Source organism: Anas acuta, chromosome 24 (assembly GCF_963932015.1).
Source record: "Anas acuta chromosome 24, bAnaAcu1.1, whole genome shotgun sequence".
NCBI lineage: Eukaryota > Metazoa > Chordata > Aves > Anseriformes > Anatidae > Anas > Anas acuta.
The window spans coordinates 3,263,932-3,289,016 of NC_089002.1; the positions used below are offsets into that span (position 1 = coordinate 3,263,932).

The 25,085-nt window shown below is 57.6% G+C and overlaps 1 protein-coding gene across 5 annotated transcripts in view; it reads left to right on the plus strand.

Annotated features, from left to right (window-relative positions):
* BLACAT1 (BLACAT1 overlapping LEMD1 locus) overlaps nucleotides 1-22,081 on the plus strand; it is a 29,966-nt gene extending 7,885 nt beyond the window's left edge. For 2 of the 5 annotated variants that reach the window (XM_068660366.1, XM_068660364.1), the window contains exons 2-3: nucleotides 18,729-18,955; nucleotides 19,110-22,081. In XM_068660366.1, coding sequence (XP_068516467.1) covers nucleotides 18,768-18,869 — 102 coding nt within the window. In that variant the 5' untranslated portion in view covers nucleotides 18,729-18,767 and the 3' untranslated portion in view covers nucleotides 18,870-18,955; nucleotides 19,110-22,081. Of the gene's footprint in view, nucleotides 1-2,569; nucleotides 3,050-3,935; nucleotides 4,098-9,028; nucleotides 9,312-18,728; nucleotides 18,956-19,109 lie in introns of those variants that run through there. The other 3 variants (XM_068660365.1, XM_068660367.1, XM_068660369.1) reach the window with 3 other exon arrangements.
* The last annotated feature ends 3,004 nt before the right edge of the window (nucleotides 22,082-25,085 follow it).

Genomic DNA, 25,085 nt, shown 5'->3' on the forward strand with positions numbered 1-25,085 from the left:
TCGCTGCCAGCTCACATCCCTCCTCTGATACCTCCGATACAGGAGGAGACATCCCCAGAGCCACCCTGACTGGGACCCCCAGGCATGAGCCCAGCGCCTCCTCCCTGGACCTGTTAGATGTCACCTAAGCGCAGCTCCGCGAGGCTGACGAGCCCCTTTCTTGGCATTTCAGAACCCACAGGCAGTGCTTTTTCCCTCCGCTGACCAGCGGTTGTGAATCCATCTTTATGGTAACACCAGGCTCAAGCATTCGCATGCCAGAAGGCAGTTATGTACGGCCATAAAGATGATTTAAAATTGGCCAGGGTTTAAAAAAAAAAAGAAAGAGGAAAGGAAGAAAGAAAGCTCATATATTATCAGGTCTTTATTTCTCTTCTAGCTTTTACCCTTTAGAATTCATGTTTTCAGGCTTTTCTCCACAAACAACACAGTTGGAAATGCTAAAACGCTTTTATATAAGAGCTGAGAAGCCTTCAGAATCACAGGGCTGCGGGGAAAAAAAAAATACAGCCTGCTGTAACACACGAGATACGATCTCCAGAGCTGCCAGCACCCTTTGCAAAGTAACCAGCTCCTAGTAAATCTTCAGAAAGCCGATGAGGCTTGCTGCTATCTGCCATCAGACCCAAATCCCGTCGGTGCACGGAGCTGGGGTTAGGCAAGGGTCAGCCCTGACTCGCTCCAAGGCTGTTCCCCAGGGCTGCCACGCGCCCAGCAGCCCCCCGAGGGGCTGTGCCCTGGGTTGTGGGGTCCCGTGGTGAATTGCAGCCTCTCTTGGAGAAGTTTGAGCCTTTCCAGGGGGTTGTGCTCCCCTCGGTTCCCTGCGTGCCAGCCAGCCAAGTTCCTCAAGGTGAGAAACCGAATCCTGTAACACTGAGGGGAGCCTGTGCCCGGTGATTTTGAAAGAAAAACCTCTAAAAATAGGGCACCCCCGGGACCTGCCTGCCTATTATTGGGTATAAGCACGCCACAACCCCAGCGATGAATTTTTCGATGCCTGCAGCCCCTCCAGCAGCCCTCCACCCGCCTGCTTTTGGGCTGATTTTGCAGGGCCAGCTGTGGAGGGCTGATGCGGGGTGAGGAGAGCATCCTCGCCTTTCGCAGCCATCTTTTCCTCCTGCTCCCAGCTCTCAGGCTCCAGTCTAACATCTGGCAAAGTTGTGCACCACGGGCAACGCAAGCGTCGCTGCTCATGGCAGGCCAGGCTGACAGATCCTGTGAGATCAGCCCCACGAGCATCAGCTCGCTCGCAAAGGGGAAAAAAAAAATAAAAAAAAAAAAGGAAGCAAATCTTACATGACACATTTATTTTTGTCATCTATTTATTAGCTCAGAGCAAAAGTCCTGCTGCGCTGCATTGTGGGGATTATGCAAATGAGGGACATCAAGACAATTAAAAAAAAAAAAAAGCCCAAGTGAGCACAATGTCAGAGCCGAGCAGATGCTGCGAGAGGCGCAGCCCTCCCTGGCCATTCCCGACCTGCTGCAGCTCGGGTGCTCCTGCTCCTCCTCTGGCTTGTGCACACAGCCCAGAGGATCAGCTCGTTAGGCCCCTCGGCTAATGAGCTGCCTGCCACGTCCCTAGCACGCTGGCCTTGGCTGGGCTTCGCCTGCTCCCTGCCCAGGGGAGGGATGCGCTGGGTGGCCCCTGCTGCAGCCACCCTGCATCGCTGCGCTCACCTGGAGCCATGCAGCCAAACCCGGGGGTGAGGTTAATTTGGAGCTGAATTTGGATTTATGAGGTGTCCGACGGGGCCACCCACAAGGCAGAGAGCAGGGAGGGATCCCTGTCCCCAATGGGTCCCCAGGGGGGAGCAGCCCAGCGCCCTGCCTGAGGGGACCGGTGGGGTGATGCTGTGCTCATTTTGGGTCGGACGCTGGCTCGGGAGCAGGATCAGCTCGCTCTGCGGGTCTGAAGCCTGCCGAAATCCCCCCTGAGCCACCCGTTGTTACACTGACAGCTCAGGATTTATGAGCTCGAGTGAATGGATAGCGATGAGCCAGGAAAAAAAAAAAAAAAATCAGGTCCCAAATCCGACTTCTCCTTGCTGCTGCACACCCCAGAGGACTCGGGCTGTGTGTTCGGGGATTTAATTCGGTCTGAGCCCCTCTGCTTTGAGACGGAGATGGAGGAAGAGCTTAAGGCAGCTGAAGTGCATGTCGATAGCTGTGCTCAGGCACAGCTCCTGCCCCGGCAGATCCTGGAAGTGGAAAAAGGCTGCTTCCCTGAAGCGTGTGGAGGAGATCACGCCGGCTGGCACTCGGAGACACCGGAGGATCCGGGGAGCAGCGGGGGAAACACGCTTCCATCCTCACTCCGCTAATTATACTCATTAGGGAAGGAATGCTGCCTCTGATTTCGAGCATTACCAGCTATTTTTAATTTCCCTGCCTGCTGAAAGCACAAATCGGAGAGCTCGGGTGTTTCTCTCTGGAAGCCGGTATTTCTCCTCCCAGGTCAGAGGCTTCTTTGTGTCTGCCTGGCTGGGAGACGGGGGCCGGAGACAAAGCAGGAGGGGAGGAAAGGGGAGAGGGCGCGGGGGGCGAGCGGAGCCCCTGCCCGGGTGGGGACACGGGGTGCATGGGGGCGTCCCCATCCCCATCCCCGTCCCCATCCCTGTCCCTATGCCACCGTTGGGTCGTGCAGGGTTTGGGGACGCGGATGTGTGCGCGGCTCCGCAGCCCAACGGGGAGAGCGGGGCGCGGGAGCTGGAGGTAATTTATGCTCTGAGCTCACCCCGGGGTTGCGGGCAGCCGTCCCCAGCCGGCGTGGGAGGGAGGCCTCTGCCCATCGCCCCTCCCGCCCGCGCCACACACAGCCACACGATTCCCCTACAATTAGGAAGACACCTATTCAGCCCCGCTGCTCTTGCCGGGCTTTTGTTCCTTCTCTTCTTCTCCGCTGGCCAAAAGCGCTTCTTCTCCGCTGGGCGCTGGGCGGTTTGCTAACTCGCTTCTCATGACGCCTCCCAAGAAAGAGCCGGTCCCGCCGAAGTCCTGAAATAGAGAGGAGGAGGGGGAAAAAAAAAAAAAAAAGAAAGAAAAGAAAGTAAGGTGGCATTTTTCTCTTTCTCTCTCTTTGTTCCGAGCCTCGCGTAGTGGAGTTGTGTGTGTGAGTGGGAGAGACACTGAATCAGAGCGAGCCCACGCTGCGTGCCCGGTGCGCGGCGGGCAGCGAGCACCCGGCCACCTGCAGTCAGCAGCGGGTGTGCGTGCACTGCCTGCACCGTGCCCGGGCACGAGCAGCCCGGAGAAATTCCTGGTTACGGTGTATATTGAAAAATGTGTTCCTGGGTGTGCGTGGGGATGTAGCTCCGTGCAGCGATTCGCGGCGTTTCGGGGCTAATCCATGGCATTTGCTTGCAGCAGTTGTGTTCTTGTGGCTGTAGATGTGATTAGCAGAAAAAAATATATATATATATGTGTAAATTCTCTTTGTTTCAGGCAGGAATAATCACCAGTTGGTCATAATTCAGCCGTGTGTGACTGTTTGTGGGGCTGTGTGTGTGTGTGTGTGCTTTCACGTTGCTGACACTGCCACGATTGGCATGCGGCACGGCGAGGTGCTGCTCAGCTGGATCGCACAGCAACTCCTCAGCTGGTGCCTGCCAGCCCGAGGTGTGCACTTGTAGGAGTGTTCCTGCTCACGAACACACGTCTCTGCACATACATGAGAAGTTTTTTGTCTCTCACTCATGTTTGTGGGGGGGTAGCACTGTGCCTGCGTGCACACAAGGACTTTTGCACTGTTTGCACCGCGTGTAAAAGCCGTGCACCGGCCCCTGCTTGCAGGCAAGGAGAATGATGAAGCGTGCCCGGGGCAGCAGGGTGTTTTTCTTTCTCCCGAGCGTGAACTGGAGAGCGAGGAGCAGATTTGTCAGAGCTTGTGCCTTGCCGAATAGCATCGAGTCCCGTAAGAAAAAAAAAAAAAAAAGAAAAAAAAAAAAGAGCCAGGTGTCAGTGCGCTAGGAAGAGATCAGTGCTCTGAGGAAACGGCACCGGAGAAATCCTGAAATCCTTCCTCCGGCTGGGAACCCGCAGTTCAAACGGCACTGCTGGCATTCGGCAGGGCGGAGAGCGCTGGGCTCTGCGATGAGGTAATCCCGAGGAAAGATAAGGGAAGCGGTGCGTGCGGTAACCTGAAGGCAGCAGTGATGTCAGCGAGGGGAAAGGGGATTAATTACAGCGAGATGGGCATCGCCGCGATTTCGGTGCCTTTTGATTCCGGCTCTGCTCTTTCGTACGTGCCTGGCTGCGGGAAGCAAAGGGACGGCGGCGGGGTCCTGAGGGTGGGCACGGTCTGGAGAAAGCGAGCGGTGCCCCGTGGCTTGGGCAGAGCCCGGGTGCTGCAGAGGCTGTGTGTGCGTGTGTGTGTGTGTGTGTGTGTGTTCGTGTGTTTGTGTGTGTGCTCGCCTGCCTGGGCTGCGATAGCCCATTACAGAGGATAACAATTTTTCTCTGCTGCAAGCACCAGCACTGGCAAGGATGGGGAGGGGAGGGCGGCAGAGCCCCCGAGCCACCCCGAGCTGATGTGCTGGGGTGCCCCAGGGGACCCGGTGATGTCCCCTCCTGGTGTCTGCAGATGGCCAGGGCTCGTGGGAGTGGGGCTGGGATGGCTCTGGGGAGGGATAACGGGTTCCGTGTGAGCTCGGGGCACCTTCGCATTGTGCTTGTGGGTCTGCCCCTGTGGTTCATCTCCCCCGGGCTGTGGCTGTCCCTTGTCACCCAGGACCCCGGTGCTGTGTCCACGGGGGTGAGCAGGGGAGGAGAGGTTCCCAAGGTGGAGGAGAGGCGCTTTCTCCATCAGGATTTGTCCTCATGCTAATAGGTGTCACGTTATGTCACGGGTCCCTGGTGGGTTGTCAGCAGAACATGACAAATCGCTGGTAACGGCAAACAACGGCAGACGAAACACAAATATCTCCCGTCTGCATCACCTTCGATCTGACACTGCTGAATTTTTCACGTGGTGGGAAGGCCGGGAAGGTCACCGCCGAGGAGCGAGGTGCGTGCTGGGGACGTGCCCAAAACCTCCATGGAGGGGAACGCCTCTGAGCATCTTCCCCTGGTGCGAGGAGCCCCCGGGGGCTCAAAGTGAGCCCAAGCCTCGTGGTGCCTGGCCATGGTCCTCCAGATCCCGGGAGGGCACAAAGAGCTGTGTGAGGCTTGGCCACCCTCCTGCCTCGCACACGCACCTACATGCGCACGGCGGTGGCTCCCACGTGGGCACATCATCGTCCCGTCCCATTTGGGTCCAAATCACCCCAGGTCCTGCTCGTTGCCTCCAGCTGGTGATGGGGAGCAGCACCCTACAGGGATGCTCTAGCTTCTCTCACTCGTGCCACTGCAAATCCCCCATGGTAGCGAGGAGAAGGGGTCTGGGTGGGAGCAGGCTGTGGGGTGAGGTTCGGCTTGGTGCCGACGGCCGCATCCTGCCCAGGGGGCTCGAGCTGGGGCTGAGCTCAGCCTGGCTTCACAGGCTGCAGCCGCCCTCCCGTCCCCTGCCTTAGAAAGAGCATTTCTCATCAGTCCCGTGTGCTCCTCCTCCAAACCCAGACAAATTCCCCCCCGGCTGCTGCAGCGTCTCCTGCCTCGCAGCCCAGACTTAATTACAGCTGGGGCCGCGGGAGCTGAGGCGGCCGTGACCAGGAATGTGCTAAAAGGCCGGGAAGGATCTGGGTTACCTGGGTCCCCGAGTCGCGTTTGCCCTCTCTTAATGGGCTGCGTGGCAAATTGGTGGTTGGTTTGCAGGAGCAGATCCCGGTCATTATCTTGTCCCTTCCCTCCCTGCCTCTCTCGTCCCTTCATTTTGGAAAAGAAGCCAGAGAAAGCAGCCACGCTGTGTGCGTTGGGCTGAAAAAGAGGGCTCAGGGGTCGGCAGGGCTCGGAGGGACCCAGGACACACCAAGCAGTGACCTCGGGGTCCCAGGGCTGGATGTGGCCCTCCCAGGGCTGCTTGGCTGCTCTGCTGAGGACCCGTTTGATGGTTTGCAGAGCACAGGAGCACCAAGGAGTCAAGCCAACGTGAAGGTATCCTGAAGCTTTTTTAGCACTCTGGGAAACAAAATCATCTGCAGGTTAGAGGGTGTTTTGTTTCACCTCGAGGAAAAAACTTTCATTATGTTTCCAATCACCTGAAATGTGTGGTTTTGGGTCAGAGCGCAGGAGAGCTGGAAGCGGCACGCTGTTCCGAACGGAGAGGGGGAAGGTGAGGCTGCGACTTCGCAGAGCTGGCTTTGTACCTGGGAGCCAATGTGTACAAACTCACTGGGTTTGCAAAACGTTCCTCCTGGCTCAGAGCTGCGTGTTCCTGCGAGAACATTTCTGCTCCCCAAAGCCACCTCAGGCACCCCTGGAGCAGCCCGTCCAGGAGCCTGGTGCTGGGCTGTGCTGTGCTGGGGCAGCCTCTCCAGAGAGCCTCACGGCACCTCTCCGGCCCCATTTTTGCTGCATAATTCCCTGAGGTAGGGAAAAATGGGCCCTGGACCCACTGGAAAAGGAAAACTGATCCCGTGGGCTGCCTGGGCAGCGAGGAGGGGCAGATATTCCTCTCCTTAAAAGAAAGCTGAACAGTTTTGTGTTGCCTTCTGTATTTTGGAAGGAGCGTGCGATTGCACATACACCTGCAAAATTAGGACTATTTTGGCTTTTTCTGGGTCTGTGTTTTGTTTTGTTTTGTTTTTTTGTGACTGCCAAAGCATCCTGAGAAAGGAGCCTGGGCTTGGCTGGGCTCACACTAATGCCACACTGCAGCGTTCACAGCGCTGCATCAAGCACGGATGCGTCGAGCACATCTCGGTACGGGTGCTGCACACAGCGTGGTCTCCTCACCAGCCACCTGCTTTGGGGGCGATGGGGAAAAAAAAAAATGTGTCTGCTTGCTGAGCTCACCGCTAAGGGTGCTGTGTGTGACCTGGGGGCGCTCAGCTCACCTGCCCTTCCTTTCTACTACCTGCAGGAGCCAGGCAGCTGGGGGGTTAAAAGATTTTGCCTCTGTGTGTTTTGTTAAAGCAGCTATCGGTGGGAACTCAGGTGATGAGGAAGCTGATTATAACCCATAAATAGCCCCGATATCACCCCATCCGTGGGACGTACAGGTGGCAGACAGCGTGCACCTCGGCTGTGCCCAGCACCGACACAACAAGCGCGTTCCAGCCGCCTCTTCCCCAAGCAGATGTTCCCATAAAGCCAAAAAGTCCAACCCTAACGGCTTGGAGGACATGGAAATACACGCTGAAGGCTTGGAAATGACATTGTTACAATGACAAATATTCTCCGAATGCCCAATTCATGATCCTGGGCGCCTTATAAATATGATTAGCAGATCTAATCTTGCTGCGCTGGAGCCAGTTGTCAAGACAGCTTGGAAATGGATCGTTGCCCAACGCTGACATCAACTGCTCCCCAAGTTATCAAGTTAATGGTTAAAAACTAACCTAAGCTCGGGCCCGCACACCCTGTCCTGAGGCAGGAGCCAGCGAGGGGCTGGGGGGTGAAGGGCTGAGCAGGGGGCTTCAGATGATCCCCTAAAGGAAAGGCTGATGGCACCTCGTAGGGGTGCCACCGCTGTGGACCACCGAGGAAAACAAAATCCCCTCGGTGAGCCTGGCGTGGCTGGTCTGTGTTGGATGCCCGTCCATCCGTCCATCTGTCCGTCCATCCCCTCCTTCCCCGTTTTCAGCAGTGTGGTTTGGTTTTTCTCCCCCTTGCAGTGGGGATGAGGCAGCTCCGACGAGAATCCACACGTCTCCGCTCTCCCCGCTCCTGGGACGTGGAGCAGGGAGCTGGGGATGGGGGGATGAGCCCCAGGGGGAGGCGAAGCGGCGCTGAAAGCCCTTGGCTCCTGGGAGGCGTTGCTCTTGTGCTGTGATTCCCACTTTGGGTGCTGCTGTGTGGGCACCCCAGGGGCCTGACAGCTCCGGAGGTGCCGCTGACACGCGGCTCTCTGCGTGCTGCCGGGAGCTGCCGGGCACCAGGTCTGCTGCAAAGCGGCTGGGAAGGCAGGGGAAAAGGATTTCCAGAAGCATGCCGGTGCCTCTGGGCTGCCGGGACGATTTCCAGCCAGGTTGTGGCAGCATCCCGGTGCCCCCCGGGACTGGTGGAACCAGGCTAAACTCGGGGTGCCTCTGGCTCAGCAGGGAGCGAGGCAGGTAGCTGGCTGAAGGCAGCAAAATGCATTTTAAAGCATCACCCTAAGCACCGTGAGTCCCTGAGGTGTGTTTGGTGCCTTTACCCAGGATTTTCTGGGGGATCCCAGGAGGGACACAGCTTCAGAGCAGTGCAGTAGTGCTCACTCTTTGCAGGTGCCAGCAGCTGGGGCCCGTGTTTTTGAGGCAGCCTGGCTGGGGTGAAGGCTGGGGGGGCCTAGGGAGAGCCCCCGAGCCGCTGCCCCCCTGTCCAGTGCCCAACCTGCCCAAACGGCCCCCACCTCCGGCCAGCCAGCGCCTGGGACAAACAGCACGGGGGAGGCTTTGAGCGTCTCCAAGATACGGCGGATTTGGGCACCCTGTCAAATGTTCTCATTGTCTGACCCTTGTCCAGACGCCAGCAAAACCCTTTGGGAAATTCCCCCCTCCACCCAGCACACCGGCTTTAATTACAGGAGAGGAATGCGAGGCGCAGAGCGCTGCTCCTGCCGCCTCTGTGCGCCCGGCCGGCGCGCTGGGAGAGCGGCGAGTTTTGGGGGGCAAAGGGGGGCAGAAAGAGGGGCCAGAGGGAGGTAGAGCCATGGCTGGGTGCCCCTGGATGCTTCCCAGTGCAGGGCGAGGAGCGGGGGAGGCTCGTCCCCCCCGTCCCGCTCTGGCAGCAGTACCCGAGCAGCAGGACATGAGTAATATCCATCCCACTGGGGGAGTTAGATCAAAGGCACTGAAGTAGATACAAGAGGTTTCTGCTTCACAGACCAGAGAGGCTGCAGTTCAATAGCGCCTTTGTTACCGGCTCTCCGGAGCCGGGGATGGAGAAATACCTGACCCCCGCCCCCCCGCTCCCGGCCCCTCGGTGCACAACCATTTCAAGTATGCAACCGCGCGGCGAGGCTCGGCGGGGATGCGGGGACGGGGCGCTGGGGACGGCAGTGGGATCAAGGGAGGGCTCGGGGCTGCAGGGATGAGCCCCGGAGCTCGGAGGTGCCAGGGGTGCTGGGCACCCCCAAGCAGGGAGCATCGCTTTGGCGCCCAGGTCTTGCTGGGGGGGACCAGGGCGATGCAGGAAGGAGAGGACGGAGCGGGCGATGCCGTGGCGGCTCCATCCCAAAGCCCGTGGTGCTGGCGTGGTGCCCTTCCCGTGGAGAGGATGCCGTGCTGCCAAAGGTGAGGTCAGCCGCGCTCGGCCGGCGGCTGCGGGGCGTCCTCGGGGAGGTGTGGGCAGGTGCTTGCAGTGCCCAAGGGCTGCCCGGCTCCTTGGGGTCCCTGTGGCACGGTGTGGGGCTGGTGGACCTCCAAGGGGAGAGCAGCGTGGTGCTGGAGCTGCCCGCAGGTGGGTGCAGCCTCCTCGGGAAGGTCTTGGGTGCCCCAAAGAGGCAGCAAGTGTGGTTTGACCATTATGCCTCGACCCCGTGGTGCACGAGGCTCTGGGAAATTGAAGACGGAGCTGGGGAACAGAGAAGGGCACCTGGCACCCATGGGTGCACACCGGGGTCTTCACCTGCAGCCACACACGGCGGTGCCTGCACCCAGCGCACGGTGCTGGTGCTGAGCCACGGCTGATCCTGCAGGGCTCAGGGCCACTCTGCCCACGGGTACATCCAGGGCAAGGGGCTGGGACACGAGGGTGGCTGCGTCACAGAGTGTGGCACACTGTGGCCTTTTCTTCTTGTCACTCACACGCGGGAGTTCAAGGAGAAAATGTCTTGGGAAACGGCACTTCAGAGCCACCCTGCGCTTCACAAGTTTGGCTTGCAGGTCAAAGTCCTGGTCGCTGCTCTCCCAAGCTGCAGGGTGCAGAATGCTTCCCCCTTCCAAACCTGGTGGCTGCATAGTTTTAGAAACATTCAATGTCCCCAGGATTCTTGCTAAGGCAACAAGAAAGGGACTTTCCTGGGCTCAGCAGCAGAGCTGACCTCACCAGCTCCTGGCAATTTGCAGCCGCTGCTGCTGAGCAAGCCCAAGGCCGGGCAGGGGAAGGGAACGAAGGCAGGAGCCAGCATCTTTCCAGGCACAAGCTGGCAGTTTGGGGGCCACCAGAGGAGCTCCCCCAGGTGCAGGGAGATGGAGAGGCTTTGTGAAAGAATAAGGTCAAGTAGGTGTGTGTCGGGCTCTCGGCAGAGCTGCCCGGAGCAGCTGCTCGCTGTGAAATGTGGCACCTTGTCCTGAGAAACCTCTCCGGTGGCTGCCTCGGGGTAGGTGGGGAAGTGATGGAGGTTCCCCCAAAAGGCAGCAGGGAAGGCTCCCCCCCCGGCAGGCGGCTCTGCAGCCAGAGCTCTCTTTAGCCCTTTGTCTCCCCTGACAAAGGCAGGTCTGTTCGGCTCCCTGCGCACGGCGCATCCGCCCGTGACGCTGCCAGGTGAGCCAGGGCCAGCTCTTGTTCCCCATTCTGCTGCTGAGTGATGGTGGCAAAGCCCTCAGGGTCCCATTTCCCAAACAGCTACAGGACAGGGCGCAGCAGCACCCTGATCCCAGCTCCTTCCCCCTTTGCTGACAAAGGGGATTTACCTGCGGTACCCTGCAGAAGGGGTGCCTGGTCTGCAGGTGTGCGCCTCTGCTGCTCCCTTTGCAGCCAGAGCGCTGCCTGGCTTCCAACTCAAGCTTTATCAGGTTCGTTGGGATCCTGAAAAGCAGCACAGAGTGATGTGATGGGGAATACATGGCGCTTAGAAAGGAGATAAGGAGTAGCTTCAGCCAGGACACTGGCAAAGGGAAAATAAACCTTTTAATTTTCTGCTCCTTGGGCATGCTGCCTTTTAAACACCTCTGCTGCAAGGGGCTGCTGGCCCCGCAAGCGTGGTTAACTCAGTGTAAGGAGCAAAAAAGGCTCCTGAACCCACAGGTCCCTGCCCGGGGGACAGAGCTGGCAGGGGTGGCCATGGCTGTCCTGCAGGGACCCTGGGGATGACGCCGCAGTGGCCGGAGCGATGCCAAGAGGTGACCTGGCAGAGGCCGTGGGGGCTGGACGGGTTTCCTTGGATTTATAGGTCAGCGCAGGGGGAGCAGGTTCTTGGTGACAGCTTAGACAGGGGGGTTGCTTCCCCCCACCCCCCCCTTTCCCTTTTTCCTTTTCTTTCCCCAAAGACTGCTGGCTTATCCTCGGTAAGCCCTCTGCTGTGGTCTATGGCTTTTTATTCCTATGTGATTGCTTTTCCTAACTCATGTAGGGCGAAAAGCCATGGGCTACGCAGGGGAGGGACTCCACCTTCCAGGCACCTCTGCAAACCACACGGACTCCTGATCCCTTTTTAATCACCCATATTTATTTGGTAACAAATAACGAGTGAAAGGGGGCATTGAAGCCTTGCGGGGCCTTAGAGGTTTAGCAAGACGGATGGGGCAGGGGGCGGCGAGCGGAGGGGCAGACAAAGGGGCCGGGGATGGCGGGGGGCACGGCCTTTCAGGCGCCGTCGTCCCCATTCAGGGGGCTGAAAGGGCGCTCCGCGGCGCTGCGGAGGGAGCAGCCTTTCTTTGCAGCGAGCTTTTCTCACGCGGTTCAAAGCGTCCCCACCTGCAGCCCCCCAGAACAAAAGTGGCAGGCGGGGACCCCAGGGGCATTTCCAAAGGGGCGCCCGGGGAAGCGGCGCGGGCACGGCCGCCAGGTGATGGCAGAAGCCCATTTTCTGCTTTTGTCTGCTGTCCTTCACTGGGGGGATGGCGGGTGGCTGAGAAAAGCCCCCACACCTCCACCCCATCCTCCCAGCACACCCTGCCCTGGTGCGGGGATGCTGCAGAGCCAGGGGGTCATGGAGAGCCTGGTTTGTGCCATGCAGGATCCGTCCCCGCCGCCCCCCAGGATATCAGAAGGGAAAGGGCGACAGGGAGCATGAGAAAAAGGCAGAACTTGGTAAATTTTTAATTTTGCACTTTCTAAATCCACATGGGCGCAGCACGCGGTGCAGCCATGCAGGATGGGTGCTGGATGGGGTGGGAGAGGAGGGCGATGTACCACCGACCCCACCACCTCCAGCAGCACCCGAACGACAGCAGGGGGTCACAAAGCACCTCACCGCACAGGAAGCCAGGGATTTTTGTTCTTTTTTTTTCTTTTTCTTTTTTTTTTTTTCTCTCACTTCCTGAGCTTTGAGTCATTAGGTGTCAGGCTTTCAAGTTTAGTTCACCAGCCTGGAATGCATCTTTAAAAATAATAGTCATTGAAAAAAATGAAAGCTGAGATTCAGCTGTAATCCCATGACTCAAGGAGGTGTGGAAGGAAGAAAATCATGAAATCCCATGAGTTTCAACAATGAAAGCATGAGAGCTGGCAAGGCTGTGGCACATAAATCATCAAAACTAAACACCATCAGTCAAAATGAAAGGAATTAAGCCAATCTCACCAGGCTGTTTTAATTATTTTTTAATGAGGATTTGCTCATTCAGAAAATTCACCAATCACAATGGCTGCCCCGAGCCATTCATGCCAAGCAGGGCCAGATCCTGCGTCGGCCACGCTTGGCTTGGCCCTGGTGCGAGTCCAGGCTGGGAAGACAGGGGTGAGGGCGTCGCTCCGATAATTAATTGGCAAGAAGAAGAGAATACTGCAAATGAACCAAAACCCCACGGAAGGTCCCCTTTCGCCACCAACCCAAAATGTTGTGCTGGGAAAGTGATGAGAAAATCCTTTCCAGGCAGTGCTGGCGCCTTCGCAGGTGCCATGGTCCCTGTGCTGGAGGCTTCGTTTCGTGGGTATGGAGCCCGCACTCCACAATCGGGGCTGCTGGTGTTGGGTTTAGGTTAAGCTTCGGCTGCTTCCAGCTGTCGAGGAGCCAGGGAAGAACCTGAGCCTGCCTTGGAGCAGCCGCGGCTCCCATTAATATTTTGGTGGCTGTTGCGCAAAGCCGCTCAGAACGGGATTATTGGCAGCCTGTCTGCGGAGCGCCAGCTGGAAACGCTGCCCCCGAGACCTGCTCTCACTACCCTTTATGCTATTGATTTTTCTTTTAGCAAGGCAGGCGTTAAGAAGGAAAGAAACGCAGGGAGCACGAGCAGCTCTGTACCGCGCCGGTGTTTGGTGAGGGCTGGATCCGAGGGCAGCCTGGGTGGGAAGCAGCTGTGGGCACGTTTCTCACGGCGCCTGGTGGTCAGCAGCCGGGGCCGGTGACTTTCTGCCAGGTCCCTTTCTTTCTCGCCCTTGTCTGGGCAGATCCAGCTCTCCCTGGCAGCGCACAAAGGCTTAAGCAGCACGATTTGGCTCCTGCTTTTCCATCTGTTTGATCCTCAGAGGGACATCTGACCGGGCTTACAAGAGGCGAGGGGGGGAGGCGTGCATGGGACAAGCGTTTCTGTGCAAACTCTGCTGTGCAAAAGGCTTTGGCAGGGACCCCTGGACAGGGTCCATCGTGGAGAAGAGATGCTGCCAGCATCAGGTGAGCTCTGGGCTCGGCTGTGCCCAGCTCCCTTGGGCAGCTCCCGGCACTTTTCCATCCCCACAGCCTCAGCTACCGACGTCCCAGGGCACGACACGGGGACCAGGGCTGCTGGCAGCTGCTTGCCCCATTTGGGTTCTGAGTGCTCCCATTTGGGTCTGTGAAAATCCCTGCTCAGAGCCTCCCTTTGCCCGGGGGAAGCCTGCAAAGACAAACCCCAGAGAGTACGAGGCAGCAAAGCAAAACCCCTCTGCTCTTGTGTTATAAAACATTCACAGCTTGGAATAGAACAGGAGGCCAGGTTGGCGTTTTCAAAGTGTCTCAGAGAACTTCAGCACACACCTGTTCTCACAAAGGCAGGGACCAAAATCCCATCCCAGGTCCAGAGGAGAGAGCTGGACGAGCGGCTGCAGGGGTGCTCCCGGGCAGCTCCAGCTCCCGTGCCCAGCCAGAGCCCTCCTGCGCCTTCCTGAGCTCCCGGGAGCAGGACAAGTCACTAATTACAGATAATAACTGCCATTTAGGAGACAGGCATCCACCGTCCCCGGCTTCCTCTGGGTGTGGAGCTGCCGTACCCCCGAGCTGGCGGTGGGTGAGGCTGGGGCTTGTTCTGCGCTGCCCTGCAGGGAGGAAAAATCGCAGCCGCGTGCCTCGACACACAGCCCTGTGCTGCAGCCTCGGCCCCGGCCGTCCCTCCTCGCCCCCAGCGTGGCACCAGCCGTAATTTTGGCTCTGGGCACGTGGGAGCCACCCGGCTCGTGCCCAGCTCACTGCGTAACGCTGCGCTGGGAAAGCCGCCGCGGCTTCTTGCTGGGTCACCCAGTCCCGAGGATGCCAGTCCCGAGAGATAACCAGGGGAAAGAGTGCCAATTATGAACGTTTTAATTACAGGCAGGTGATAACGAAGTGAAAAGCTGTTGCTGGTTTATTTTTATTTTTTTTTTAATCAGAGCTGTGACAGCTCCCAGCCCTGATGGGGCTCCGTGGGATGCCAGCACCTCGCTGGCCGCCCCCAGCACACATGGGGCTGGGCACCGGGGATCACAAGGGAGCAGAGGGGGATGCTCAGCGGGGACGGGGGCGGGTTTGAAGCCCAGCCTTGGTGCAGGCTGCCAGGAACGGGACCAGGACACTCCTGAACACGCCACAGCCCACATCTCCCGTGGGCAGAGCCATGGCACAACCATGCAGGCTGCTGTCGGAGCGGGCACGCACGGGTCTGGGCGTCATGCAAGGACTCATCGGGGCTTGGGGTATTGTCCCCAGGCATTCATCCGCTCCTTGCATCACCATCCAACACATGCTCCAAAGCAGGAGTCCCAAAAAGTGGCTTTTTTGGGTAGAAACACAGATGGAGAAGCAAGCGCTGGTGTATCTCCATGGGGGTGTCGGGATGTGCTGGCACCCCGGCACTCTTCTCCTCGCAGCGCTGGAAATCGCGGGGTAAACAACAGAAAGCAAAGTGCAGCTGGGAGGGAGGAGGTGTGCCCGTCCTCCTGCAGGACTCGGGTTTTCAGAGCTCATTTCCTCGAGTGCTGATCCCACACAAAATTCAGGTCACTTGGCTGCTCCTGCACGGCTGTTGAGAAAACCTGCCCCCAGTTAGCTGGCGCACAGCTCGGGGAGCTTTGCCTGGACGGTTCAGGAACGAGACAAAACGAGATAAATCTGTGACTTGCTGGGAATTATTTATTCAGCTCTGCTCTTGGTGGGGAATTATGGATGTGCCGGTGGTGCCACCGAGCACCTTCCTCCTCCCGGCTGCTTGGAAATGGGTTATTTAGTAACTGGTGAGGCCACCGGTGCTGAGTCAGCCCACAGCTAATGAACACCCTGGCTGCCCATTTGAAATTTATTGCACCTATTAATTACAACCATTAGCTGCAGCCAGTGAAATTTTTATAATGAGGACCCTTGCGACTTTGCCTTCCTAGCAGCAAATTAACTGTGTGGGGGGAAGAATCAATGGGATCAGCATACTTTACAGAAGCGATGTTTTAATTAGCGATTCTCTGCAAACATGCCAAGCAACAGCCTCTCCGTTCATTATCTCTCCTTAAAGGGATGGTGCTTCTTTTCAGGTTAGCTTTAGCCCGGTCTCCTCGTCTCCTCTGTTGCTGGTTTTTTAATGCACTGCTGCTCGTTACAGACGCTGCTTTGAAGTTGGCTTTGTCTTAGGTTTGGCTGTAAGCAGCGCTGCGTTCGAGGTTTGCAGGGTAAAAAAAAAAAAAAGGAAAAAAAAAAAAAAGGCAGCCCAAGGAAATAATGGCTTGGAAAGCTCAGCTGAAATACAGACAAATTGGGCAAATCCTGCGGCTGCGAGGGTCAGGAAGGGTTTGAGTCCCTTCGTGTGATGGGTGCCACGTGGGGAGGGCTCCCATGCTCAGGAAAGGGGCGCAGGGAGCAGCTGCCCTGTGTGGTGCTGCGGTGCCTCGAAGGGATGGATGCTCCTGGAGCATGGCTCTGCCACCCCGGGGCACTCCTCTGAGCATCTGCACGGCAGCTTTTAGAAGTCCAGGCTGGAGATTCCCCCCCAACCATCCATCATTTCTTGGCTGTAGAGGTGGACAGACTGGCTGTCATGAAAGGCAAAGGGAATAAAATTTCTGGGAACTTTTCTACGTTTCGTTACAAACGGTTTAATTGCATTCAGTTCCTGCGTAAAAAATAAAAGGGGCCGATTTCCATTGCAAATGATCCCATTTCCCAGGAAAAAACCGACATGCTGGCGGCAAAAGGCAGCTTTGAAATTCAGGGCTTAAAATGCAAAACTTAATGTTTTTGTTGTTTTTTTTCCAACCAAGTAGCTAAAAGTTAATTCGACTGCATTTCTCAGGAGGAAAAAAAAAAAGCAAAAAAAAAAAAAGCAAAGCTGGGGCAGAGGAAAGTAAGAAAATCAGCCAAAATGTGGGCTCCTGATCCTGTGCGTGCCTTCCCCGTGCCCGTGGCCACCGGGGCCACCCAGCAGCCACCACCCTGAGCCCGTCCCCACCGCGATGTGCTCAGCCCAGGGCAGCGTGTCGGGCTCTCGAGGGGAGGAATTGGGGCTGGGCGAGAGGGAGGGAAGATTTCCCACCTCGCCTGCGCTGCTGAGAGTTGCCTGGATGCGAGGCAGAACCCAGGGAAACGGGTAATTGCCGGGCTAAGGAATTGGCTCTGTCCAGCTGGTTCGGAAAGACATTTTTTAGGGTCCAGGGAAAGTGACATTATTAAAGTGAGCATGCTGATTCCAGACAGCTCCCAATTCATCACTGTGACAGTGACAAACATGGCCTGGGGTTATGCAGTTGACTAAAGAGAATTCTCTAGCTTTACATTTTTAATGTTCCTCGCATTTTCCCTGCTGCAGCCGAGTTTTATCCAAAGGATCTTCTCCCTTGAATAGAAAGGGCAGCACGGGTCTGTGAAGCATGCCCAGCCCTTGCAAATCAAGCAGGGCTTCTGTCATCGCTGCCCAAGCCAGTTCATTTATTTTTTAATTATTCCTTGCTCCTTCAGGATCCTTTTTCTACCTTTTCAAGAAGAACAGGAGCGCCAGCCTCAGCTGGGCTGCCTCTATTCTCCGAGGCTCATTCATCATTGTCCGCTGCCTGAATGGGAGGCAGAGGGTCAGCCTGAAAAGCCTCGCCGTTACAAGCTCCTCTAAATATATCAATAGCTCCCTACTGGACACGGGGGTCCTGCCAGCCCGACCGCCCAGGATTTTGGTGGTTTTCTTTTTTTTTTTTTTTTTTTTTTGTGTCTGCAGCGTGGGGATGAATGGGCACGGGGAGACGTGGAGGGCACGGGGAGATGTGGGGGGCACGGGGCTGCAGGGACGGGCATGGGGGGAGCGGGTATGGCTCAGCCCAGCCTTCTTGGGGGGTCTGCCACAGGCGTTTTCCCCCGATGAATAAAGTGCTGGGCAGGGTGGGATGCTGTGGTGGGGAGCTCTGCATAAGCCTGGGGGTGTGCAGTGCCGGATCCAGACACTGTGCCCACCCAGGGACTGGTCCCTGAGGCTTCCCCCTCCCTGCAGGCAGAGGGGTTTTGCTCTGCTCCCACTGGAGCTCTGCAGAGCCGGGAGGGCGCAGCAGCCCCGCACAGCCCCTCTGCCCCAGCCGCTCCCTCCCAAATCCCATTCTCAGGCTCCCAACAAAAAGCTACAGCACAAAGAGAGGCGCGGGGACCTGCCGCTACGCTGGGAAGCCATTCAGAACGGGAGACTCATTAAAGAGCCTGTTGTCGTGATTTGTGAGCTCCAGAGGTAGCCTGATTTAATTTGGGAGCTGCTGGGCAGGTACCCAGATGGCTGGGGAGGGGGGCAGAGAATGAAACCTCTCGCTGCTGCCCTTGGCTTTGTGCTGCAGCTGGGCCCCTCGGAGGGGGGAAGGCAGGGAGGCGGCGGACATCCCCCCTGCACGAAGGGAAGGGCTGCAGGGAGGTTAGGGTGAGGGTAGTGGGACTGGGGGGCTGCACAGTGCCCCCCTCCTCGCTGTCCGGGGTTTCTCTCTGCTCGCTGCCCTCAGTGCCTGTGGCTCTCTGGGTCTCATGCACCAAATTTCCACCTGGTGCTTCGATAGCCTGAGCGCTGCCCACTGCGCCCATTTCACAGGCAGGTAAACTGAGGCCCCGAGCTATTCCCTCTCGGTGCTGCTGGGGGATAAACGCTGAATTAGGGCTCTGCAGAGAGCCCACGTGCTGGTGATGCTGTGGGTGCTGGGGTCTCTGTGCTCCCATGGGGCTGGAGGGCGATGTGGTGAGGATGTTTCCCACTGGTGCTGGGCACAGCTTGCCGGCAAAATTAGGGCTGGTAACCTGCAAACCATGCTACCATTTAAAACGGGGAGAAAACGAAGGTTTTGCTTTCAGATGGTATTTCTGCCAGTATCTGTTGTTTATTTTAAAAAAGCAGCCTTTCGTTTGCATAATTACATTCTGCAGCTGCTGGGCCGTAATGCGGGCTGTGCTTTGGGGCATTATTTTATCCTTTTGGAAATGGACACAACGCCAGCGGACGCTGCTCTCAGCTGAGCCCCCGGGGCCCACAAATCCCCTTCGTGCCCCACAAGCTGTCCCCACGTCTGTCCCCATTGTCCCCTAGAGCGGAGAGGGGCTGGGGTTGGCTCGAGCCTGGTTCCAGTCGGGTGATTTGGGGGATCTGTCCCATTCATGCATCCCCTGTAGGGCACCTGCAGGAGCCGCCCTGATCTCTCCACCTCTCCCTGTCCCCATCCAGGTCTCCTGGGGTGTCCCCACACCTCTCCTGCTCCGGGGGATGCCCCAGTTCACCTTCGCCTGCTTCTGCGGGCTCCATGGCTTCTGCAAGATGAAGAGGAAGAAGGAGGAGTCCAGCACGGAGCAGGAGACGGCGGTGTGAGGAGCAGACAGGCCTCGGGACACCGGAGTTGCTGGGGGGAGACACATTTGGTGCCCCCTCTCCTCTCTCCTCACCAGGGACCGCAGGTGGGAAGGGGCAGGGGGCTGGCGGGGGGCTGGGGCCTGTGCCCAAGGAGATGCTCAGCATGGGTGGCTTTGCTCCTCAGGGTGGGCAGAGGGAGAGAAATCACCTTCTCCAACACCCTTCGCCTGCAGCCCGGCTCCTTTTCTCTCCCCACAGACCTGCCCGGCCAGGAGAGGGCCGAAGCAGAGGAATGGCCGCACCCAGAGGCACAAGGAGGAGTTGTGGACATTACCTGGGTGCTGCACCCATCCTGCACGGACCCCCCCGAGCCCTCAGCACCCCAACAGCCGCTGTTGGATGCCACCTGGGTCCCCATGGGGCAGAGGATTCCCCCCTGAGCCCGCTGCCAAGGCGCACACACAGACCCCAAGGGGGGTTCAGCGGCCAGGGCCAGGCCTTGCCCCTCCTGGGGCCGTAGTGTTGGGAGGCCGGCCCGGGGTGGTAAGCGGCCTCACTGCTGCAGAACCTAAAAACGAGCTGTACTTTTAAATTTTTATTTATTTATTTATTTTTAAGCAACTCTCGAGAAAAATGCCCGGGACTGCAAGAAGCCATTCTCCACGCTCTGGCTGTGCCTGGCCCCGCGGCTGCAGCACACCGAAGCCTTTTGGGGACACCAAACACACCAACCGGCTTGGACACAGCTCCCGTGGGACCGGGGCGGAGGGGACACGGTGGTGACACCCACCCTGAGCGATGTGGCTCAGCGGGGGATTGATCTGGGTTGGCAAAAGGGCCAGCAGCCCCCAGCTCGAGGCACTGGAGTCTTGCTCCAGGGACGTTTCCAGCACAATCCTGTCCTGCAGAGCAGAAACCCTTAAACTCTTCCTGCTGGTGTTTCTCTTCTCTGTCTGGAGACCCCCCCAGCCAGGGGCTAAAAGCAATGCCTGCAACAGCCAGGCAGGGGATGCTCGCCCCGAGGGCTGGTCCTGCTCCTGCCACCTTCACCCTGTGCTTTGTTGCTGTCCCCAAGGTCCCCAGGGTCCCCTTCTCTCCTCTCCCCTGTCTGTGCGTCCTTCCTACCTAGAGTTGAAGCCATACAGGAGCTCCCTGCATGCTGTGCCTTCCAGGAGGCGTCTCACAGACGTCCCTGCTCAGACACCCCCAAGGACTGTCGGAGCCCCCACGGATTTGGGGATGTTGCTGGGGTCTTGGTGCTGCGATGCCGGGACAGGCTGCAGCCTGCTTCCCTGGCCCTAAACGCACCCAAAAGTCGAGATCTCATTTCAGGAGCAGGCAGCTGCCGTGGCCCCGGTGCTCTCATTTCCAAGACGTGCCGAAAACCAGGAGGGACAGCCCGTAGGAAAGGGTAAATCCGGGGAGGGCAAGCCCCCGGCATGGGGACTCATGGATTTGAGCAGCCTGACCCCCCCACAGAGCCCCCCGTGGTCCCAGCGGGGGATGAGCAGGCTCGCAGAGCAAATCCTCCCCCCGTGATTAACCAGCCTGACCTTTCCAGGGCTCGCCCGGTGCTCTCAGAGCAGATTTGCCCTTAACAAACAGAGCTGTAGCTGCCAGTGACAGCTCCCCTTTGGAGCTCTGTTGGCTCAGCCAACACCCAGAGCCAACAGGACCATTCTTTTATTTTCCTTATCCAAAGGATTGAGCACAAAAAGCCGGCCAGGAGCACCGATAACACGAGGAGCTTTAAATCCTCCTTGCTGGGTGCCCGCTGTCCGGGCTGCGGTCCCCATGCACCAGCCCCAAGGTCGGGGGGTTTGGGGCACTTTTTATCTCCCCTCTTCCAGCCCAGGAGATGTGGAGCTGGGGGAACGCAGCGGTGCAGCCCCAGGGCAGCGTTCCCAGTTGGGGATTTCCTTGCTGAGCTCCTGGTTTCGGCAGGAGAGGAGGTGTGCAGGGTATCTGCCACGCGATGGCCAGCCGGGATGGCTGGCCCTGTCATTTGTCACCATCGAGCTCAGCAGATTTCAGCCCGGCGTGCACGGATCGGTGGAAAATGCCGCGGTTAGTGCAGGCTGTGTAATGTCTCCTCTGGGGCCTCTGAGGCTGCATCAGCCTTTTACTTAGGCAGCGCACGAGGAACAGCTTTGCCAAGGCCCCGAGGGAAGCCGAAGCCTCTCAGATTAATGCCTATGCACCCACGTTTTGGCTTGGCTGAAGGTGCCCTGCTCCTGGGGGGACACATGCAGGGTCCCCACTAATGAGGGTGTGAGCAGGGTTGACCTGTGTCGGTGCAGCAAAGAGCTGGGGATGTTCTGGCAGCCGGCATGTGCTCCAGGGAGCCCATCAGAAGCAGAGCTTTGGGAGAAATCTCGGGCAGCTTCTCTCTGCCAGGTTTTGCAGAGGCTAAAATACTGTTGTGGGGCTGGGGGCAGTGGCCCAGTTCCTTACGGTGTAACCTTCGGTGCTAAACCTCTGCTTGCAGACCCTTCAAGGTCTGGCAGGTAAAGATCTGCAGCCAAGAACCGTGCTGAGATCTTGTGTCAGGCTGGGTGCTCGGCTTTGCACCGGGAGCAGCCCTGCAAGGGAGCCTTGTGTGTGTCGGGGGGGGTGCGTCAGGGCTTGGGGGTGTCCCCTGGGTGCTAAGGGACGAGCTGGGAGCTCTGCGCCTGCTCAGGCTGTCCCTGCATCTCCAGCACTCCCGTTTCCAGCAAAAAGGTCCTGAGATGGGCATGGAACAAACGCAGGATGTAGATGGGGGACAGGCAGCCGCTCACCCACACCCATTCCGTGTGCATTCGGAGACCTGAGGAATTAACCAGGTGCAGCACGAATGCTAAAACACCCCAGCTGCATTTATTTTGAAGGAGAGGCTCTCCACCTCCCGGGATGGATGGAGCTCTCAGAGCAACAATCTGCTTTCCACCGTGGCTCCGAGCAAAATGCTTTGCTCCTGGCTTGACCTCTATTGTGTTCATAAACGGCTCGTGGTGCTTTTTGATCCCCCCCTCCCCGTCATAATGACTTGACCCCGGGCTTTATGGTGAAGGTCCTTTCAGCCGCGCGCTGTTTCCCACCAGGCTCAGCCCCTCGCTTTTCTGCAGCGAACCTGCCAAGAGCTGCGCCCTGCGCCGCTGCTCGCCCCTCGCTGCTGTCAGCTTTCCACTTGACAAATTTGAAGTGGGCAAAAAGCAAAGTTGTTGTGTTTTTTTTTTTTCTTTCTTTTTTTTTTTTTTTTCTCCTCCTCTTCCCAATGGCAGCATTCTGGCAGGGCAGCATATGCTCCTGAGATTGCGAAGGCTGGGAATTCGACAGCTCTTGTCAAAGAAAAAACACTCCCTCCCCGTCTCTTTCTGTCTCCCCCACGTTTGCACAACCCTGGGCATTTTCAGACGCTGGGATTTTGCTTCTTGTTCGGGATTTCCTCTTGCTCTCCCAAGTGACAGACACGCCGCCTTTGGCTCATCCACCCGGCTTTCGCTTCTCCACTCCAGAAGCGACTGCACATGAGTGAGACCGTAATAGCTAAATCTTACCATCGCTGATGGCAATGCGCTGCAAGCTGGAGTTGTCCCTCCAGTGGTTTCCAAGAGCTTTTCCGAGGCTTCTCCACCCTCCGGAGAGGAAGGGAGGCGCAGGAACCCTCAGGGAGCCTGACACTGCCCTTGCCAAATCGTCTCGGGTGCTGAGCAGCTCGGGGCTGCCCTCGGGGCGAGGGGTGCAGAAGTGCAAGGGCTGCAAATTGTCTTCTCCGTTACACCCTGCACACCGCTGGGCTCTCTGCAAATCCCCTGGCACGACACGAGCCTCATCCGTGCCACGGCTTCCCAGGCTTTACGGAGGGAGCCTCCACCAGCATCGCTCCTCAGGAAGAGGAGAGCGGGGCTCCTGAAAAATGCATTTATTCCCACTAGCAATAATCCTTCCTTAATCCTATTACACCAGGGAAAGCATCCAGGGGCAGGGTGCAGGAGGGGGGCTGCCCTGGCAGGTTGCCCATTGCCCGCGGTGCCTGGGGCTTTGGGGACGGAGGGGACACGGCGTGGCCCCTTCCAGCACGCCCTGAGCTTCCCCTCCAGTGCCAAAGGGCCGGGAGAAATCCCTCAGCAGGCAGGGACAACCACGCGCCAGCCCTGGGGATGGAGCCCGTAGCATCGTCTGCAATGAGCTAAGGACTGGGAGTCGGGAATGTGGGGAAAAATCAGTTTTAATGATCAACATAACCAGAGCATCGCCTCAGGCTCCCTTCTGAGTGCGTCCCCTCTGTAAATATTGGCTCACTTCAGTACAGATGTGTGTTTGCACGGCGGGAGCAGGGCAGGGGACTGAGCACCAGCAGCTGGTTCGGATGCAGAGAGGTTTGGGCAGTGAGCTGGGAGGGTGCACGTGCACCTGGCAGGAGGTGAGCCGAGGAAAAAGCTGCAGCCCAAACTCCTCTGCCACGATCTTAAAGGTTTTGCTGGGGACAGGGAAAAAGCAGGGAGAAAACCCAGGCCAGGGTGCAGGTCGGGGACACCACCCCGGGATTCTTGAATGTGTTTTTACACTGATTTGCAGAGTCAAAAAAAAAAAAAAAAAAAAAAAAAAAGCGTGCTGACCACAGGTGAGGCACTCGTGGGCTCGAACTGCTGCGAATTAATCCCTGCTCAGAAGTTCATTTCGTGTGTAAAGATACAGGCTGAGCCCACCTGCGCTTTACGCTGGCATAAATCCAGCAAACCGATCTGTCCAGTGATGTGAGGTGGCTACAAAAATATTAATTGTAAGGAGATGAGCTTGGACGGGACCCCAACACCCCCAGACCTCTCCCCAGCGCAGCTCAGACCCGTCCCCAGAACCAAACCCTGCAGAAGGAGGCACCGACAGGCGTGCAGCAGGCACTGAGGACGCCCTGGCTCAACAAAGCGCTGCCCGTTTGGAGGTGTTTGCCTTGGGATCGGGCTAGATCCAGCCAATTTGCCTAATTCCCCCCTAATAAGCCCGTATTGATCACTGCAGGCAGACGCAAGGCACAGAACTCTCTCCGCAGCAGTGCCTGAAGAGGATCAAAGCATTCACCCTCCTTTATTGTCCTTCCCTTTCATCCCGCTGCCTGGATTTCATCACGAAGGGACCTACCCAGACTTGTTCCTCAGGAGTCTCCCAGCCCCAGTAGCCATAGAAACCGGCTATTTTTAGGCTGTTTTCATGATGCCAGTAAATGACTTTTCTCTACTTCGGAGAGACAGCAGACCAGGTCAGCCTTGTGCGCTGTCGCACGGTAAATGATCGTCTCTGGAAAGCCATGCAAGAAGATAATCGTGGCATTTGCAAACGAGCGCACGTATCCACGCACAGAGCGGCTCTGTCCCCGTCGTATTTCCTATGCCAAATGATTTCGGACAATTTTTGGACAATTGGTTTTACAGACGTTTGGAGATCGGGGGGTTTTGCTATACGCCAAGCTTTGCCCTTCCCTGAGCTGGTTTCTATACAAATACAATTAATTCCCTTCCCTCCTCGGTAGTACAAATTGACATCCTTTTGAAATTCGACCGCTGCCGCGGGGCACCTGGCAGCACATGGGCTGGGATGGGCAAACCTCGGGGCTGGGGATGGGGACACGGGTGGGGACTGCCCCATCGGTGCTCACCGGGTGGCCTGGAGCTGCAAACAAACACACCCAGCCCCATGGCTTCTGCTGTAGCGTGCCCAGTTTGCAAGATTGTACTATAAATTATAGATATATCTGCACGTCACGGCTGTGGTTTGCTCTGAAAGACTGGCCTGCTGATCTGATCCCATCCACCCCGTTCTGTTCTGCTCTATCCTAATCTCGTCTGCTTCTATCCTATCCTACTCTAGTCTACTTCTATCCTATCCAATTCTATCCTATCCAATTCTATGCTATTCTATCCTTCTCCTCTCCTCTCCTCTCCTCTCCTCTCCTCTCCTCTCCTCTCCTCTCCTCTCCTCTCCTCTCCTCTCCTCTCCTCTCCTCTCCTCTCCTCTCCTCTCCTCTCCTCTCCTCTCCTCTCCTCTCCTCTCCTCTCCTCGCCTCGCCTCGCCTCGCCTCGCCTCGCCTCTCCTCTCCTCTCCTCGCCTCTCCTCGCCTCGCCTCTCCTCGCCTCGCCTCGCCTCGCCTCGCCTCGCCTCGCCTCGCCTCGCCTCGCCTCTCCTCTCTCCTCTCCTCGCCTCTCCTCTTTTCGCTTCCCTTCCCTTCTCCCATATCCTATTCTATCCTATTCCATT